The sequence below is a fragment of the Carassius gibelio genome, chromosome A19 (genome assembly GCF_023724105.1).
Source record: "Carassius gibelio isolate Cgi1373 ecotype wild population from Czech Republic chromosome A19, carGib1.2-hapl.c, whole genome shotgun sequence".
NCBI classification, from domain to species: domain Eukaryota; kingdom Metazoa; phylum Chordata; class Actinopteri; order Cypriniformes; family Cyprinidae; genus Carassius; species Carassius gibelio.
The window spans coordinates 25950147-25968507 of record NC_068389.1 but is presented as its reverse complement, the minus strand read 5'-3'; the positions used below and the strand labels follow the sequence as shown (position 1 = coordinate 25968507).

Below are 18361 nucleotides of genomic sequence, written 5' to 3'. Positions count from 1 at the left end.
AAATTAAATTTACAGAGTAAAAACATAATAAAAACTATTACTGTTGTGATATTTCACTGTAAAATATAAAAAAGAGTTTTTAAGAAAAAAAAAACAATCAAAATAATAAATTTTACATTAAAACCTTAAAATTATAATACTACTATGACTGACTTTATTTCTTCATTTTCAAACATCAAACAATTAAAATTTTATTTTGACAGAAATCTTTGGGAAAGCATGTTAAAAATAAGTGTTTTCTATGGAATGTTATTCCACCATCAAATAAAGGAATAAAAAAAAAAGATTTCACAATTCCCGCTTTTCTTAAAATGTATATCCCATAGTTGAGAATTTTCTTCTGATCAAATCTTAGAAGTAAAATTGCTATTGCAAGAGAAAAAAGGCAGAATTGTGAGATAGAATGTTGGAAATAACTTTTTCCTTGGCAAAAATAATCTTCCATAGAAAACAGTATAATGAGCTGCTTGTGTGCAAATGAACATTGTGCCATGCTTCACTCGGAAACACAGTGCCTGTAAATCTAATTAAATTGCAGCCTTTAATATTTGATAGTCGCACTAAGCCCTATCATGATTTCGGTTTTATTTCAATAAATCATGCAGCACTACTTCAAGCGTTTTGCAGTAATGCAGTTGATCAGAGCCTGACTTCAGTCAAAAACGCTGCTCTCTCTGCTCACATTTATCTGCAGTGTGTTTGCCGTGTCGTGCTGTCAGAAGGAAATCGATCTCTGGCCTCTTGAAGTGAAACCTGATGTGGAGGGTTTGGTAAATACACAGCACAGATCCATCAGCAGCTCCACTTCTCAGCATGACTCAGATTGAGTTAGTGACTCTCAAGATATACAGCTATGGATGGATTTATATCATACTAATGGATGCAAAGAAACAGCAAGAGGAGCAAGTGCTGTTTAAAACTGTTTCTATCTGCGGGACACCGGCAGGTAAAACTTTTTCTAAGTGAACAGGCCTTGAGCAAACAAACAGCTTTAAATAATTGTGGCTTAGTCATATACATGTAGAAATGTTGCCATGTGTAAGCCATATAGCATTCCATCTCTTGCTCAGCAATGGATCCTCTGTAGTGAATGGGTGCCGTCAGAATGAGAGTCTAAACAGCTGATAAAAACATCCCAACATAATTCAGAATGTTCATTCAAAGTTCTTTAATAAGGTTGTCAAGATGTTTGCAAAAAACATTATTTGTGACCCTGGAGCACAAAACCAGTCTTATGTCTCTGGGGTATATTTGCAGCAATAGCCAAAAAAACAATAAACAATGAATAATTGAATTAAATGTTTGGTCAGTAGCCTAAACAAGGATTTGATTGTCCTGTAAGTGTAACAGCAGCAATCACATGACATTTGTAATAACATGTACATCAATTGTTTATTTTGTATTTGCCTACATTATGTATTTTAATAGTGTTATTATTAACCAATCATTATTGCATCATTATTTTTTTATATAATGCATTTTAAGTCATTTTAAAGGCTATTGATGGCTTAGGTCTATTTTTATAGCAACAACAACAACAAAAATATCACAGTATATTAATACTTTGTAAATGATTATTTGAAGTAATAAAACCATGGTTAATTTGCAGTTACCATGGCTACAAAAACAATGATTTGTGGTGTTATTGTTAAAACCATGGGTAATTTTCGTAAGGGAACCTGAAAAAAAAAAAAAAACTTTGACAGGAATGTGCCTGAAAGTGATAAACGGGCCTCATTTTTACCTAAATGATTTATACTTTATTTTAATGTATATTAAAAATGTATAAGGTTTGCATTGTAGCTGACACCTAAATGAACACATTACAATTGTTTTATGACTGCAAGTCTTTCTCCTCAAATGCTCTTGAGCTTCAAATTTGCGTTTGAGCCCATGTGAAAGAGTAGCATAATTTACATATGATTTACAGATTATTTTAATAAATATCAAACATTTAATTCAATTGTGCATTATAGCTGACACCTACAACAATTACACTTGTTTTTATGACTATAAGTCATTCTCCTCAAATGCTACTGACATTAGAAAAGTGTATACCAATATCGCATGTAACTTTAGAGACGGTCCATAATTTGAGACTCGTCCAACGTCAAGCCAACTTTATGTCTGTTTTTTTTTTTTTTTTTTACTTTTAGTTTTCTTTTCTCTTCACTGGATTGGATTCACCCATCAATTATGAACATTTAGCCGCAAACATGAGGTGCGAGCAGTCGCAAGCGCGGATGTGAGAATAGAGGAAGTTTTTTTTTTTGGAGCAACTGGGATGGTGCCCCCTCTGGGAGTTGGTGCCCTAGGCAGATTGAGTCTGTTCAGGAGTTCGGAGCGGGATCGCGAATCACTTGAGGCAGTTTGGGGATCGAGAATCATTTGAATCAGTTCGGGAGTTCGTAGCGGGATCGCGAATCATTTGAGTCAGTTATGGGGATCGCGAATCATTTGAGTCCGTTATGGGGATCGCGAATCATTTGAATCAGTTCGGGAGTTCGGAGCGGCTTCGCGGATCATTTGAGTCAGTTCGGGAGTTCGGAGCGGGATCGCAAATCATTTGAATCAGTTCGGAAGTTCGGAGCGGGATCGCGAATCATTTGAGTCAGTACGGGAGTTCGGAGCGGGTTCGCGAATCATTTGAGTCAGTTTGGGGATCGCAAATCATTTGAATCAGTTCGGGAGTTCGGAGCGGCTTCGCGGATCATTTGAGTCATTTTGGGAGTTCGGAGCGGGATCGCGGATCATTTGAGTCAGTTCGGAAGTTCGGAGCGGGATCGCGAATCATTTGAGTCAGTACGGGAGTTCGGAGCGGGTTCGCGAATCATTTGAGTCAGTTTGGGGATCGCAAATCATTTGAATCAGTTCGGGAGTTCGGAGCGGCTTCGCGGATCATTTGAGTCAGTTCGGGAGTTCGGAGCGGGATCGCGAATCATTTGAATCAGTTCGGCAGTTCGTACTGGGTTCGCGAATCATTTTAGTCAGTTCTGGAGTTCAAAGCGGGTTCGCGAATCATTTGAGTCAATTTGCGGATCGCAAATCGGTTGAATCAGTTCGGGAGTTCGGAGAAGGATCGCAAATCATTTGAGTCAGTTTGAGAGTTCGGAGCGGGGTCGCGAATCATTTGAATCAGTTCGGGAGTTCGGAGCGGGTTCGCGAATCATTTGAGTCAGTTTGGGGATCGCAAATCATTTGAATCAGTTCGGGAGTTCGGAGCGGGATCACGAATCATGAAAGATTCGTGCTGTAAATTTTCAAATTGCTGCCAACTGGGGTGGCAGCAGGGGTAGATCCGCCCCTGCTTCATCTAAACAAGGCATAAATGCACAGTTTGCATGACATACAAATGCTAGAAGAATATATGACAGAATTTGTTAAATACAAGTTCACTTGCAACAAAGAAGTTGCTTTAAATTATGTCTGCCAAGAGAACTCTTTAAAAAAATGAACTCTGTAAATAAGCTCTGCCAATGTTTATCAATCTAGAAAATTGCATTTTATTATGCAGTTCATGGCCAAATTGAATAGGCTACAGAAACTGTTCAGAAAACAGTTCCAGCTGAACCAGCTGAAAACCAATGATGAGAGATTCTGGTACTTTATGGGAAAAAAGGGTTCTGTTCATACAGGCAAAATAACAAAAATGTGATGATGATCAGAACCATCTTCACTAGAATATTATAGTCCAATCAGTTGATGCATCGAGAGAGAGAGAGAGAGAGAGAGAGAGAGAGAGAGAGAACGATTTGAGATTCAGTGAATCAGCGTTTGGTCGAGAGGCTGCACGTCACGCACGCACCCGAGATATAGACACGTCCACATGCGTTTGTAATATCCGGGTTTGAAGGAGGGAGTGTCTCAGATTCCCAACAGAAACACGCTGGAAAGATCAGCGAGAGAAACGTGCTCCTCAGAACATGGCATCGGTCAGAGGGAAGCGGAAGCGCAGCGCGATCAGCTCCTCTGTCAGGATTTAGATCGGGATCCGCGATGGAGAAGCCGCTCGTCCCCGCGGAGAGGAGGCTGCCGGCTCGGACGGGCTCGGGATCGGCCTCGCTCGGGCTCGGCGCGTCTCTGCAGCCCGGACGCGCGCGCAGGATCGAGGGAGTGCTCAGCAAATACACCAACCTCATCCAGGGCTGGCAGAACAGGTACCGACTCCGAACCGCATCCGGTCAAGTCCGTGATGAAGTTTACACTGAGCTTAACTCCTGGCCGCAATATTACCACAACATACGTGTCATATTTCCTAATATGATTTGTTTTTTTAGTTTTGTGTAGGTATTCAGTTATGACAGGATTTATTAGCTACATGTTATATTCTCACATACTGTATAGCTACAGTGTTATGTGTACAATACAGATAAGTAATACTGTACAAATACACACACACACACACACACACACACAGACACACATTCTATATGAACACGCGCGCGCGCACACACGCACACACACATTGTTTTTATAATTGATATTTTGTTTTAGATCAATTATAGCCAGAAATAAGTTTCCTAATCTGGCTTTTGAACTCATGTTCATATTTTGTGGTGCATTCTTGCATTATGTGACTAAATGTCCTCATGTACATCACTGAAGTATTGCATCTGAACAAAACCCATGATTCTCACCCATAATAATGCCACTGTTTGTTTTTGTGTTTTAGATTTAAAGTGAAGAATTCATATGCACAAAAAAAGGGTTTCGTATTCGTTGAGTTATAGCTAAAGCTAAAGTCATCCTGAGATCTTGTGTTAGTCACTGAACAAACACTCGACGTCAGTTCAGACTTGTTGCTTGTTTCACTTTTTTTTTCAGACTTGTTGATTCTGAGATGAACTGATATTCAGGAATAATTACACAAGAGATCAGGAAACAGTTTAATAAACACCCCCCCCCCCCCCCCCACACACACACACACACACACACACACACTTACACATTATATAGATGGGAATGTGATCTTTGTACTTTAAACACAGTCTTCAAGCTGTAAAACAGTGCAGGCGGAAATAAGTTTATTCACACACAAGGTCTATCTCAGGCTGCTTTCGTGATGAAGGATTGCGCAAATGTGTGTTTCAGGACATTCTGACCTGTGTGTGCGCATGAGACGAGCTTTGATACTCAGATCAGATTCACACACCTGCATGTCAGATTCACTGCTGATGGTGACGTGAGATTCTGTTGAGATCCAGACTCAATAGAGTCCACCTGTTATGATACTGTGAGATTATACAATTATTATGATCGTATGAACCTAGAGGAAAAATTATATTACTTAGATGTTACTCTCTCAAAGCTCAGGATCTCAGTTATGAATAATCATATTTGTAGGGGCCCCTAAACATCTATTTTATTAGATTGTTTTCCAAATTCTGTGTTTTCAGTTTTAATTTCTCTAGATTCTGTTTTAATGCTTTAATTCCTTTTTCTTTCAATAAACAGCATACCTAATCACTTTAATTCTTAAAACCTATTTTAATTGATCTTTTAAAATGTAATCAAATGAAAATATAGTGATTTAATTTACAATAAAACATAGAACCTTTATTTCAAATTTTCCAAATACAAAAGTGCTGAACAACAGAACTTTATTGTATAAATTTAAACTTGGGTGTTAAAATATCTGGAATATGGTATGGTATTCCTTAATAAATTGTTATAATATTAACGCCAACAGTAATAATAGTAATAATAATATATTCGTATTAATCATTATTTATGATTATTATAAATATATTATTATAATCTAAAATCAATGTTATTATTATTAATGTATTACTTCGAGGAGTACATTTTAATGTTAAATAGTAATATATTGCTATCAATTTCTTCAAGTTAATTAAACTTTTATTTTGGCGTACTCTCAATGATTTTTGAGTTTCAGTGAGTTTTTAATATGCAGATTTGTTTTGCTATCATTTCCCCCGAATGAAATGGTGAAATGTTTCTTCAGAGCAGAAATCCCACTTGTGATTTTTCAGTCCTGTGTGGAGTTATTCTGACCACAGATCAGGAGGTGACAACATATGTTGACATTTGGGAGGTGACAATGTGATGTGATGTCCTTGATCTCGGTGGCTGTTTAAAACATTTAATTCATTTGTATCTTTTAGATCATAAATACCCCATCTGGAGTGAAACACCTCTTACATGCAGTATTATTTTAGCTCCATTGAGATACTATTATAGTTTTTATAATTGTTTAATTAGTATAAATTTTTATATTTCTCACTTTAATTTGTACGTTTTTTTTTTAGTACTTAGTAACATGTCTATATAGTTTTTATACATTTTTAATTTATTTCCAGTTTCACTTTTTTAAGTAAGTTAAACCAAATTCAAAAACAAAATGTTGCCTTTACAAATAGCTGGAATAAAAAAAAAGTTAGATTTTTCTTTTCAGTTAATGTTTATTTCATTCAAAGTAATGTTTTTATTTTTTAACTATAATAACATATATATATTCATAAATTAATAAAGAAAATCAATATTTTTTAAGACTGCATAAAGTTAATTTCCACATGTACTGTATATATTATAATATAATATTCTATAATGTTTTTATTTTATTTATTAAACTATGTATTACAGGTGCTACTGTATGTACAGCAACATCTATTATTATGCATACACAAATATTTTAAAATATGTTCAGGTAGTTTATTTCTTTTGCATCACAGTAATGATACTTTGGGATTTAAATTTGTTTAACTCTCATGAAAATAATGTGATAATGTAAGTCCAACAATCACAACGGTTTAAAAACATTTAGTTTTATTTCAAATAGAATATTTGTTTGGGCTATTGGAATGAAATCTGACCGGCACATGTCCTCGAGTGGTTTCGTTGTTGTTGGTTTACTGAGATGCAAGTGTGTTTCTTAGGAATGAACTAGAGTGGATTCATCGAAAGAACAGAGAACATCACTGATAGCACAAAACATTTCTTCCTGATCAGTCACATGATGCACCATAAATATATCCAGCTCACAAACTTATAAAAGGCATATATGCTTTATGGAAATTACTAGATTTAATATTATATAATTTGATGTGAATGAAAATTGTTGAAAAATGTCTTATGTTTCGTTAATTATTATATTGCAGCAGCAGTACAGTATACAGTATTGTTTTTGTAACTCTTCAACCAGGTTTAATAGGTGAACTGGAAAAAAAACAGGCTGAGGAATAGAAATGTAACTCAGGAATTATGACCTTTGTCAGATTACCAGCACACGACACAGATCTCAGTGAACAGATGTTTCAAGCATATAAAATATGGATATATAAATCTATATTTAAAGGGCCAGAGTTTGTTGGAGAGTGAAACAGAAACAGAAGTGCATCTGTAGTTTTGTTTCTGTGTTATTTGAGCTGATTGAGGAACGGTGAAACTCAATCCTGACGTGTTTGTGTCACAGTGCTTCTTCTGCAGAACTGACTCACTTCACTGTTGGCAGAAGTGTTTCCTGCAGAATTCTAAACAACAGAATGTTTTTTTTTCCTTCTATGTTTTAATTTAAAGAGTTGAAATATAACACAACAGTGCCCTTGACTGAAAGTAGACGAGTCAGTAAATGTCAATGCATGCTTTCCACTTTTTCATTAGATTGATTTAAACCCATAAATCATCTGTTTGTGAGTCTTTCTGTTCACAAGATTCATTTGTTAGTGCATTGCACTGTTTTTTACCCTGTTAGTTTGCTTCGACGACGGTGAATCCTCCTCTATTCTAGAATCAGAGCTCTTCGTGAACATGGTTGTATGGTCTTGAAAGGGTCTGATTTGGGGTCAGAGCACATTTTAAAGTGTCTGATGCCTGAAGGCTGCAGTCTATGAGATAAAGAGTATAAACCTCAGAAAGAATGAACTCAAATGTTTGCAATAATTTCTTAGTCTGTATAATGAAGTGTAATTCTTTTCTGTGCCTTCATTAAAAAATAAAATAACAAATTACTTCAGTTTCATTTCAAATATAACAAAAGTGATACACATAAACAGTATATTTTCAGTTTATTGCAAATGTTTCAGAATATACAGAGAACAAATTAATTGAGAATTTAATTTGGCAATTTAAAAGAAATAGTGGCACTCACATTGACTCACAAAATCTGATATAATGTTTATATGTTGTTTTCTGTATGCAGAAAACTAATGTGAAATGAATGTGTCTCTTGTACGACAAAACTGGAGCAGCAGGTAGCGCAAGTTTTTTTTAGTTGTGATTATTTTGCATGTTGCAAAGTGCAGTTTGTTTTGTTTTTATTATTATTTTATTTCCATACCTTTATGATTGTTTTAAATCAATCAGTGCTCCAGATCATTTTATTGAGGAAACACCTGCCTATGTGTAAGCACATTAGAGTTTGGTTAATATACAATAGAAACACATTCATAATGCATGTGAAAAACCAGCCTGGCACAGATCCATGATTCACTTTTATTAATCATGTCAAAACAATTGTCAAGAGTGTGTTTGTGGTTTAGTGGTCATTGAAGCTCTCGCTGTGAGTGAAGCGTGTTTCTGGTCATGTGATCAGACAGAGAGTCAGCGATCCGCTTCAGATGAGAAACACAGACACACTTATCCATTAAATATGTGCTAATTGTGCATGCTAAAACAAAATATCTACTTTTGGAAATATTTCATTTTTAATTTTAACAATGTCTGGAACTGCCTTACTATAGATTACTGACACGGTTTAATATTATAATTATTACATTTTAAAGATTACATGGGTTGAGAATATATTTTTTTTTAATGTTCAAAGTTTGTATATTGATATGCAATTGGAACACTTATTAAAAATCTGCTGATTTTTTTCATGCATTCTAAAACCAAAATGACTACTCTTTTGTAATAATATTGCACTTTAATTGTATTTTAATTCAACCGCACATGAGATTGAAGTTTTCTACAGAAAACTATTGTTTCTCTTTTTTTCTTCCTTTTTTAAAATTCCCCCCCCCCCCAAAATGCAATGTTTTCAATTAATATTACAATTTTAGACACCTACCTACTCAATAAATATATGCTTATTTTGTTAATATTGCACTCTATTTTAATTGTAATATTATGCAAGGAATTGAAAATCTCTTAAAGAACAGATTGCTAATATGGTTTTAATTGTTTATAAAATTTATAGGGTACTATGGGTATATAAGATCTATAATAACTATTATACAATACTATAATACTATTTTATTTCTTTCTCTTTTTTTCATTTCTTTATTTTTCTTTATTAGGTTTTGGAAATAATGCAATTTAATTTTATGTTTATTTTTAACAGCATGTGAACAAATTTAAGATTTTAGAACAGATTGTTGATATGGTTTATATACCCCTATTTTATAAAATCAAAAAGTGTAGCTAGTTCAAATGCAACTACTTTAAAGGATGAAAAACGAACTGTTTTCCAGGTTTGGTTGGTTTTGTCTGTCTGTAAGAACCTGCTGGAGCTGTGAATCGGTTCTTCAGATGCAGTTGTGTGCTTTACCGTGCTGCACTTTCTCATACGGTTTAATCACAGAGAGCTGAGCTGTGACTTCCACTCTCATTTACACTCTCTAATTGTCAGAGCTGTAGCCTCTGGCCAGAAGGATTGTGGGATTGAGTGAGTGTCACTGTGTCCAAACCATCATTTGAGCTCAGCAGATACATGCATTTGAAACTCTTTCTGTCTGCTTCTCTGTCATCGTTCCTTTGTTAATCTTGGACTAATGATGTCATTATTAATTTGCATGTTTTGTCCAAGTATTTAAAGTCAAATATCCATGTGTTTATTTAGAAAAAAATAATCATATAATGTCAAACAATCGGTGAAATGCAACAAAAATAGAAACAGGGCATCTGTGAACTAAAGACTGAGTCACTCTAATGCGCTCACTTCTCTCAAGTCGATGGATCACTGCATGATGCATGTATTGTGATCTGTCTGTGCAGGTATTTCGTGTTGGACCCTAATGTGGGTCAGCTGCAGTATTTTGTGAGCGAGCATGGACGGAGTCAGAAGCCCCGCGGATCCCTGCCTCTGATTGGTGCGTCTGTGATGTCGAGCGACGAGGCGCCTCACATGTTCATCGTCAGCTCAGCCAATGGGGAGCTCTTCAAACTCAGAGGTATTTTTACACTCGCAACCACGAAAGTCATGTTTCATGCAGGAGTTTGTGCATTTATTCAGTATTTGAGAGGATTCTTCAGTCTGTCTCTCAGTCTGTCCCGCCATATGGAGAAAAACTGTGAAATAAACAGATGATTCACTTCCATTATGATGTCAGTTCTAGACACAAAAAGATGTTATTTTAAATGCTTTTATTCAATAATGTTGCATTAAATTGATCGAAAGTGACGTCAAACACATTTCTAATGTTACAAAAGATTTATGGCACATAAAATTGGAAACACTTCAGGAGTTTCGAGGTCGTCATCGGATTGGTTGAATTATACAGGGTTTCGTGAGACGCGCGTGTTGTGTTTTTAAATGTTCCACGTGGAAACAAAGATGCCATGTAGCCAAAGCCACTCATGTTAGAAAAAATTTTTCAACTGTGATAATGAGCTCTTATCAGGATCAACTGAACACTTGATTTTTAAAAGTATGTGAAATATTTAAAGTTTGCGACATAGAATCTTTAAAATACGTCCATCTGTTATTATGGGGACATTTCCACGCCCCTAAACATGATGCGGTACAAAACAAAACGTGATTGGTTGCTTTATCTGTCAGTCATATGGCCTTTTGGGGCGGTCCTTGCCATTCAAAGCGGCCAAGGTTAGTCTAAAAGTCTGGTTACACGAGAATATTGTTAATGTGTGTTATTCAAGTCATCTCCAGGTAATAAAAGTAATAAAAAAGTATATGAATAATGCAGTGCTAATTGACATATATTGACAAACTATAACATATTTATTTCTGGCTGATAAAAATGGAAAGTGTTTGTAGTATATAAACCAATCATAAAATTGTCATAAAGAAAATAAAGGAGGGGAAAAAACATACAAATTACTGTCCAGCAGTGTTTTTGATTTCTTAGCCAATTAAAAGAGGTCAGGAGAAAAAAAAAGTCAAATAGATAAAAAAAAAAAAAGATGGCTACGCCCCTGTTTTTGAAGGATCATGTGAGACTGAAGACTGGAGTAATGATTTGATCACAGCAATGAAGTCTATTTTAAAATATATTACTATATAAAACAGTTATTTTAAATTCTAATACTATTTCACAATATTGCTGTTCAGAATGTGCTACATGGGTATTTACCATTTAAAAATCAGGCCATTTCATCTTAAATCCAGCATGAAATACACGCTTACCATCTAAAACAAAATATTTTTAATTGATATTGATTTTATATTTATTATTAAAATATAATCATTATTTAAGCTATTTTATTTTATATTTATTTATTTAGAAAAAAATTTTTTACATGTATTTACTTAGATTGATTACATTTTATATTGATTTTATTTTATATATGACATATGTTATGTATTTTTATTAATTTATTTTTGGCACATTTAGATTTAGTTAAGAAAGACTGGGTAAAAAGATCAGAAGCAGCCAATATTATAAAAGGGATCCAAGCCTAACTGTATTGTATGGATAGGATTTTTAATGAAAAATAAAATAAATAAAAAGTAAAAAATTGTATACATTAAAAAAAGAAAAATTTCTGATTCATCAGTTTTTTTTGGGTCTAAAATATTTCCATGTAATAGTTTAGCACAACACATCTTATGTATTTTTTTGTATTAGCATGCTTTTTAAACCAAATTAGGGCTGTGCGACAAAAAAAAACTATCACGGTTTTTTTTATCAATTTTGCGATTTCGATTTTAATCACGATTTTGACACACACAGACATGCTTTACAGTCGTAAATGCATTCAGTATAAATTTGAAACATATTTCCAAAAGAAAACTAATGAGAGCTTTATCAAAAAGTTGTAACATGTCTCTAGAACAGACATAAGTCAAAATAATCACTAAGTAAAGAAATCAAACAAAATCTAGACATATGGCCAAAAATTATAATTAAAATTTTTTTTTTTTTTTTGCCATGCATTGGTCATAAACCTCACTGTAGCGGTGTCTCAGGTGTTATATGTTTTGCCCAATATATGTATTGCCCAAGGTTCACACGTACTCTGTTTGCAGTGTGTATACAGTAAGTTATGTGTACGGTTCAGAAGCAGCAACGAGAGCGCATTATTGTAACGCGAAAGCACATTAAAATAATGCACGAGTGCGAATCTATCCGCTCGCACTTAGATTTCCTTTGCTCTGTCACAAAACCAGACGCGCGTGCTCAGATCATAGACTGTATAAGGCTCAGATACACGCTGCCTTACAACGTGTCTCCTGTCGCTCAACCTGTGTCCTGTGCAACTCTCTCTGTGCTCATGCGCAAGATATTAAATCTTCTCACACCTTTCACACTGTTATTCTCGGACGTATGTGCATGTGTGTGTGTATTATATATAGTCTGACTTCCTGTTGAATGTGGAAGTGATGCGGTGTTGACATGCTCAGGGTCGTTATTGTGAAAGATCAAAAGGATGTTTCATCTACTGTGACAGTGTTTTCTTTTAGTATTAGTGAGATACTGTTACACTGTAGTTATTGTTAAGAATTTGAATTTAAATTTTTTTGTTGTTGTTTTTGCCATTTTTATTATTATTATTTTTTAAATGTGTATATTTATTCATTTTATTTCAGTTTTAGTTATTTAAGTATATCAGGTTAAACTAAATAAATGAAAATGTTGCATTGGGAACTAGCTGAACTATAACTATAATAACCCTGGTAACTAATACATGAATATTTTGCATATTTCCTCTCCGTCTCTCTCATGACTCCTCCTGTAATTCCTCTGTCCCAGCGGTGGACGCCACAGAACAGCAGCTTTGGATGACACAGCTACAGGCCTGTACCAGACGCCACTCTGACAGTAGTGCCAAGGTGTGTGTGAACACACACACTCACACACATACACACAGAGGTTTCTTCGGTAGTGGGCGAAACTAATGCAACCTCATTGGCTGGCTCTCACCTATTACCATCACTGCAGAGCTGTCGAGAAACAGAGTTGCGACACTCCCAGAGACTTCCACAGGAGCTGAGGAATGCAGGAGTAAAGCGTGCCCTGGAGCAGCAATAGTTCAAACACTGAAGCCCATTCATTTCACTCCTCAAAACCTGAAGAAATTACATATAAAAGCAATGCATATTCTTCACTGTGTAAATTAAATGTGTTTTTTCTTATGAAACTTACAAAAGTGATTTAGTCAAACGTAGTGAGAAATCTTTTCGGTTTTGTAGTTTGATTAACATAAAATGGTTATTTCAGCCAAAAAAAGAAAATGAAGTCATAAATTACTTTACCCTGAAGTTATCCTAGACGTATATGACTTTCTTCTTTCATACGAGTTATTAAAAAAAAAAGTATTTGATCTTTCAAGCTGTTTGATGCCATTCACTGGGTCTTGCACTCCATCGGTTCATGAGAAGTTTAATAAAAAGTTTATCCATTCTTTGATGATTAAATTTTGAATGTGGATATTTTTCTTACAAAAACACATCGATTCGCTACAAAAAGGCCTTTCTTCGCTCCCGGAGCTGTGTGAAACACTTTTTATTAAGCTTCTCATGAACAGATGGAGTGCAACACCCACTAATACCATCAAATACTTTTTTTTTTTTTATAACTCGTATGAAAGTCATATACGCCTAGGATGACTTCAAGGTGAGTAATTTATGGGCTAATTTAAATTTTAGGATGACCTAACCCTTGAATGGCAGACAGCAGGAATATTAGACTGCTGTCACTTTAAGAGCTGCTACACATGTGATTTCTTTCTCAGCTGTTTGCTTTCACTTAAGACCTAAATTACTGTGTTCATGGGGATACCTGCAAAGACTGGCATTTTGACACATACAAGTGTGTATTTAACCATTCAAGAGCTATAAATCAGCAGAAATAAGTGTTCAATACTCCTGCGCTCTATGCCACAAAGTCTTGAAATTGTCTTCCTCTCAAACAGCGCTTATAAACAGTCTGTCAAACAGCGCGAACATATAACGAAATGAGTTCTTTTCTCCTGCTGATTGAGTCCAAACTGCTTAAAAATCATGTAGACAATTTTTTTTAAGTGAATTAAAATAAGATCTTGTTTTGATTTGAAATCGATCCAAGTCATCTTGAGGGCCTTTTGGAGGTTTGCTAATGCATAATCTGATCTGTTGTCATTGACAGATGAGGAAACTGAAGGATTGGGATGAGCCTCTGTGTGTGGAACAAACTCAGAACACCCTGGATGCACAGGTAACACACACACACACACTCTTTCTCTTGTCTTATGTGTGTTTGTTATATGATCTGTCTCATAATGTCCTGGTGTGTGTGATTGATTGTTGGTCAGTTTCTGTCTCTGCTCTGTTAATGCTGTGCTGTAGATCACATGATCACAGAGCTTCATTCAGTGGAGAACAGATGCTTCATTGAATCACTAAGCCTTTCTTTCTCTTTCACATTCCTCTGTAAATGATATCCAGGCGGATATCTAGAGTCACTGCTGAGAGCATTAGCACACACATACTACTGTTGTTTTTCATCTGACAAGGTTGTTTCTGAATCTTGAAATAACCATATTCTCCCGCTTCAACATCCTTGAAAGTCTTTGAAACATGATAAATGTACTTGAGAAACAGCACTGCATGAGAAATGACGATGTGTTTTAATAGACTGTATCTTAAATATGAGAAATAAGATCGGAAGAACCTCTTATTAAAGATGAGAGATTGATTTGATGTGTTGTTTATTTATTAATTTATTATTTATAAATAAAATAGATTAATATATTTAATTTACTTTACTTATGGCACTTCATTTAAAGGCTCAAAAAATGTTATTTTCAAGGCTGTTAATCGTTTAAATATTTAACCGTGATTAATTGCATCATTTTCTTCTTCTAATTAACAGATTGAAGTCAGAGTTGACTCATGTGTGATTGTGAAGAATATCCTCAAATGGCATCAAAACACACAGGAATAGACAGATAAATTAATATAATCTTACTTTAAAGATGCTCGTCTTTTCTTCATATTTCTATGAATCTCTCATGGGTTTTATTTCACTTCACTTAATCAATACCACACAAACACGCCAAATGACTTTTGCTAAACGTCACATCTAGGTTTGATTTATAAGTTACCCATAAAAAGAGTGTTTTAATCAGCTAAAAATATTCAGATCAAACTTTAGCAATCATTAGTCATAACAATTATTAAGTTATTACGCTTGCATGCATAAGCAGCATTAAAACAGTTTAATACAGTGTTCATTTAGTATCATGGAGATTTTAAACTATTGGAAATTTACTAATATTTTTAATAGTTTTCATTTTATTTCATTTAGAGTGTTAGTAAATTTGTGTGTTTTTCTAAATTCTTCTTTTTTTTCAACTTTATTTTTAGTCATTTGAAAATGAGAAATGTTGCTGAAAAATGGATTTTAAAATAAAAATGCATTTATTATATTTTTTTATTTAATCAGCATTTATAGTTAGTCATAATTGGTTGCATGTGTTTATGCATTAACATTAAATAAACTGACCACACTAGGATTTTTAAAGTTAATTTCAGTATGTTTATATAACATGTATAACATATAAGGCTTTTTTATCTCTAAAGATATAATTCTGTCTGTAAAGTTCTGATGCTACAGTGTATTTAGCACATGAAGTCTGGCGATAGTGAAATCTGTCCTGGTTGTGACGTGTGTTTCACTGTATGGAGTGTGACTGTGGTGTGAATGCATCTGTTATTCTGTATTCTGCGTCTGTGAATGGGAAAAGGTTTTTACTGTCTCTCTGTGTGTGTCTCAGGGTTCATCCGGCCGGATGCGAAGTGTCTCTCTACTTCCTCACCTTCCTCCGTCTTCCTCTCCTGTATCTCAGAGACATGTGTCTCTCCACGGGCCTCCGTGCAACATCGTTACCATCACGCACCATAAGTCGCCTGCAGCTGCCGGCTGTGCCAAAAAACATTACCCAGAGAGCCTTCTGGAGGTCAAAGAGGTCAGACACACACCTCAAACACTGGACTGACATTTATAGACCATCATGATGCTCTTCACTTAAGCTCCCGTCTGATCTAGTTCAGAATTAAAGAATACTCAAAACATATTTATGGCTAAATCTAAGATTTATGTATTTACAAATTAGCAAATAGAGTCTCCATCCATTAAGATTATAAACATAAACTAATAAACCTAATCTGATGCATATTTGTCAGTCCTACAGTTTCTAATTTGTTTCAGTCTGATTCTAAACAACGGAAATAAATTCATTTTGAAAATAGGATTATTTAAATCAAATCAAATAGGTAATAATAAACAATGACATGTTTTTTTCTTTTTTTCTAAGTGCAGAAATCTGACCCGTTTTACTTATGTATGATTGAAAAAGCCTCTTCTTTCCCATCATTCATAACTCAGATATGTATAATTAATCAAACAGTGCTAGATCAAGCTTTAATCTGTGCAAAGCAAACTATCACCGGAGAGATGCTTTATATAAATCATGAAATAATACTAACAGAAAGCGACACTGCACTGTTTAATACTGTAAATCTGCTTGATTTAAAGTAATCTATTGTGTAAAGCACTATATATGTAGACATGACGAATTGCCGAGCTGGTGCAAAATCCACATTTCTATGATCAGATGCTTTCTTAACTGCTGTTTTCTCACCGCTGTAAGTTTATTTTGTTATTGAGAGGAAAGCATGCAGCTCATATTTCCATATTCTGGATGTTAGCTAACGGTAAAGCGCTGCTTGCTGTATACTGTATACTGTATACTGTATCAAACTTATTTTTACCTCTTAACGCAAAGAATGGAAACAAGCTTTACTTTGAGTATATCGGAGCCAACATGCACAGCAGAAATTTATTTGTAGTTATTTTTTTTTACTTCCCCACCCGTGTCGTCTTCTAATTGGATTGCATTCAGGTGAGCTGAATTACAGTCTTGTGCTACAGCGCCACTCAGGTCAAACCATGTTATTGCAGGTCCTCACATTAGGTCATTTGAGATCAAACATCTACTCGATAGCAAATATTTACTGATAGTTTTTATTGTCTGCATTGTCGATAATGTTGACTAATTGGTTCAGCCCTCAATTCAATATAGTGGAAATTACTTTGGATAAAATCATCCGCCTAATTGATAAATGCAAATAACACACATATTGTGCACTGCATGTTTCTCCTCATATAAACTGTGTCAGTTTGAGCTGTGCTAGGTTTTATTTCAGTGACAGAACATAATTTATAGAATAAAATAAGCCCTGCATCAGCTGAAACATTATTACCTCATCTATCACAGCTCATGTTATCATCTACATCAACTACAGCTGAACCTTTAGCGCCTCGATTACATCATATTATTACAGTTTAAATGAACTTTTGTTTTTCCTGTTTCAGTTTATTGGAAAATGTAACTTAGTCCTGTGACGCAAAGCTGTATTTTCAGCATCATTACTCCAGTCTTCAGTTTCACATGATCCTTCAGAAATCATTATCATTATTGCTACTCAAGCAACATTTCTGATTATAAGCATTGTTGAAAACAGCTGTGCTGATTCATATTTTTGTGGAGACCATGCTACATTTACATTTTAAGGGGTCTTTGATGAATAGGAAGCTCAAAAGAACAGCATTTATTTGAAATCTCTTTTGTAACATCATAAAACCCACTTGCTTTCTATGCATCCTTCATTAATAAATTAATTATTTTCTTTATATATATATATAAAATAAGTCTAGCATCAGAATCAGTGTATTATAGTAAAAACAGACTTGAGTTTTCTGATGAAATCCTGGTTTAATCCCAAAGGTTGTGTTCTAGTTAGTCGTGAAACTGAATGGTGTCCCCTGCTGGTTCAGTAAAGCTCCTTCCTCATTTCTTCAGGTTATGAACCAGGTGGAGGGGCAGCAGAAGAGTCTGATCCAGTCCATCGAGTCTCTGCCGATGCACGGATCCCTGTCCTGTCTGGATCAGGACCTGCTGCTGCTGAAAGCCACCTCTGCTGCCACCCTGAGCTGCCTCGGCGAGTGCCTGACTATATTACAGCAGAGCGCCGGACACAACCATGGGCCGCCCTCTGGTGAGTCCAATACGGACACCCTACAGACGCCCGTGGCTCCTCCAGACCCAGAGCCGGCCAAAGATCAGGGCGAGGTCGACTGCGGCCCCTGTCCGTATGTAACGGACCACATGCAGCTAAACGTTTGAAATAAATGTTGTTGAAGGGCTGTTCATTGCTCATGCTGCACGCTCAGTGTTTGTG

At 35.2% G+C, this 18361-nt stretch overlaps 1 protein-coding gene across 1 annotated transcript in view; it reads left to right on the top strand.

Moving 5' to 3' along the window:
* Window positions 1–3830: 3830 nt before the first annotated feature.
* Window positions 3831–18361, top strand: part of LOC127935739 (oxysterol-binding protein-related protein 10) — a 23021-nt gene continuing 8490 nt past the window's right edge. Inside the window, exons 1-6 of the mRNA XM_052533867.1 lie at window positions 3831–4157; window positions 9955–10130; window positions 12891–12970; window positions 14265–14333; window positions 15895–16086; window positions 17983–18178. Coding sequence (XP_052389827.1) covers window positions 3997–4157; window positions 9955–10130; window positions 12891–12970; window positions 14265–14333; window positions 15895–16086; window positions 17983–18178 — 874 coding nt within the window. The 5' untranslated portion in view covers window positions 3831–3996. The remainder of the gene's footprint in view (window positions 4158–9954; window positions 10131–12890; window positions 12971–14264; window positions 14334–15894; window positions 16087–17982; window positions 18179–18361) is intronic.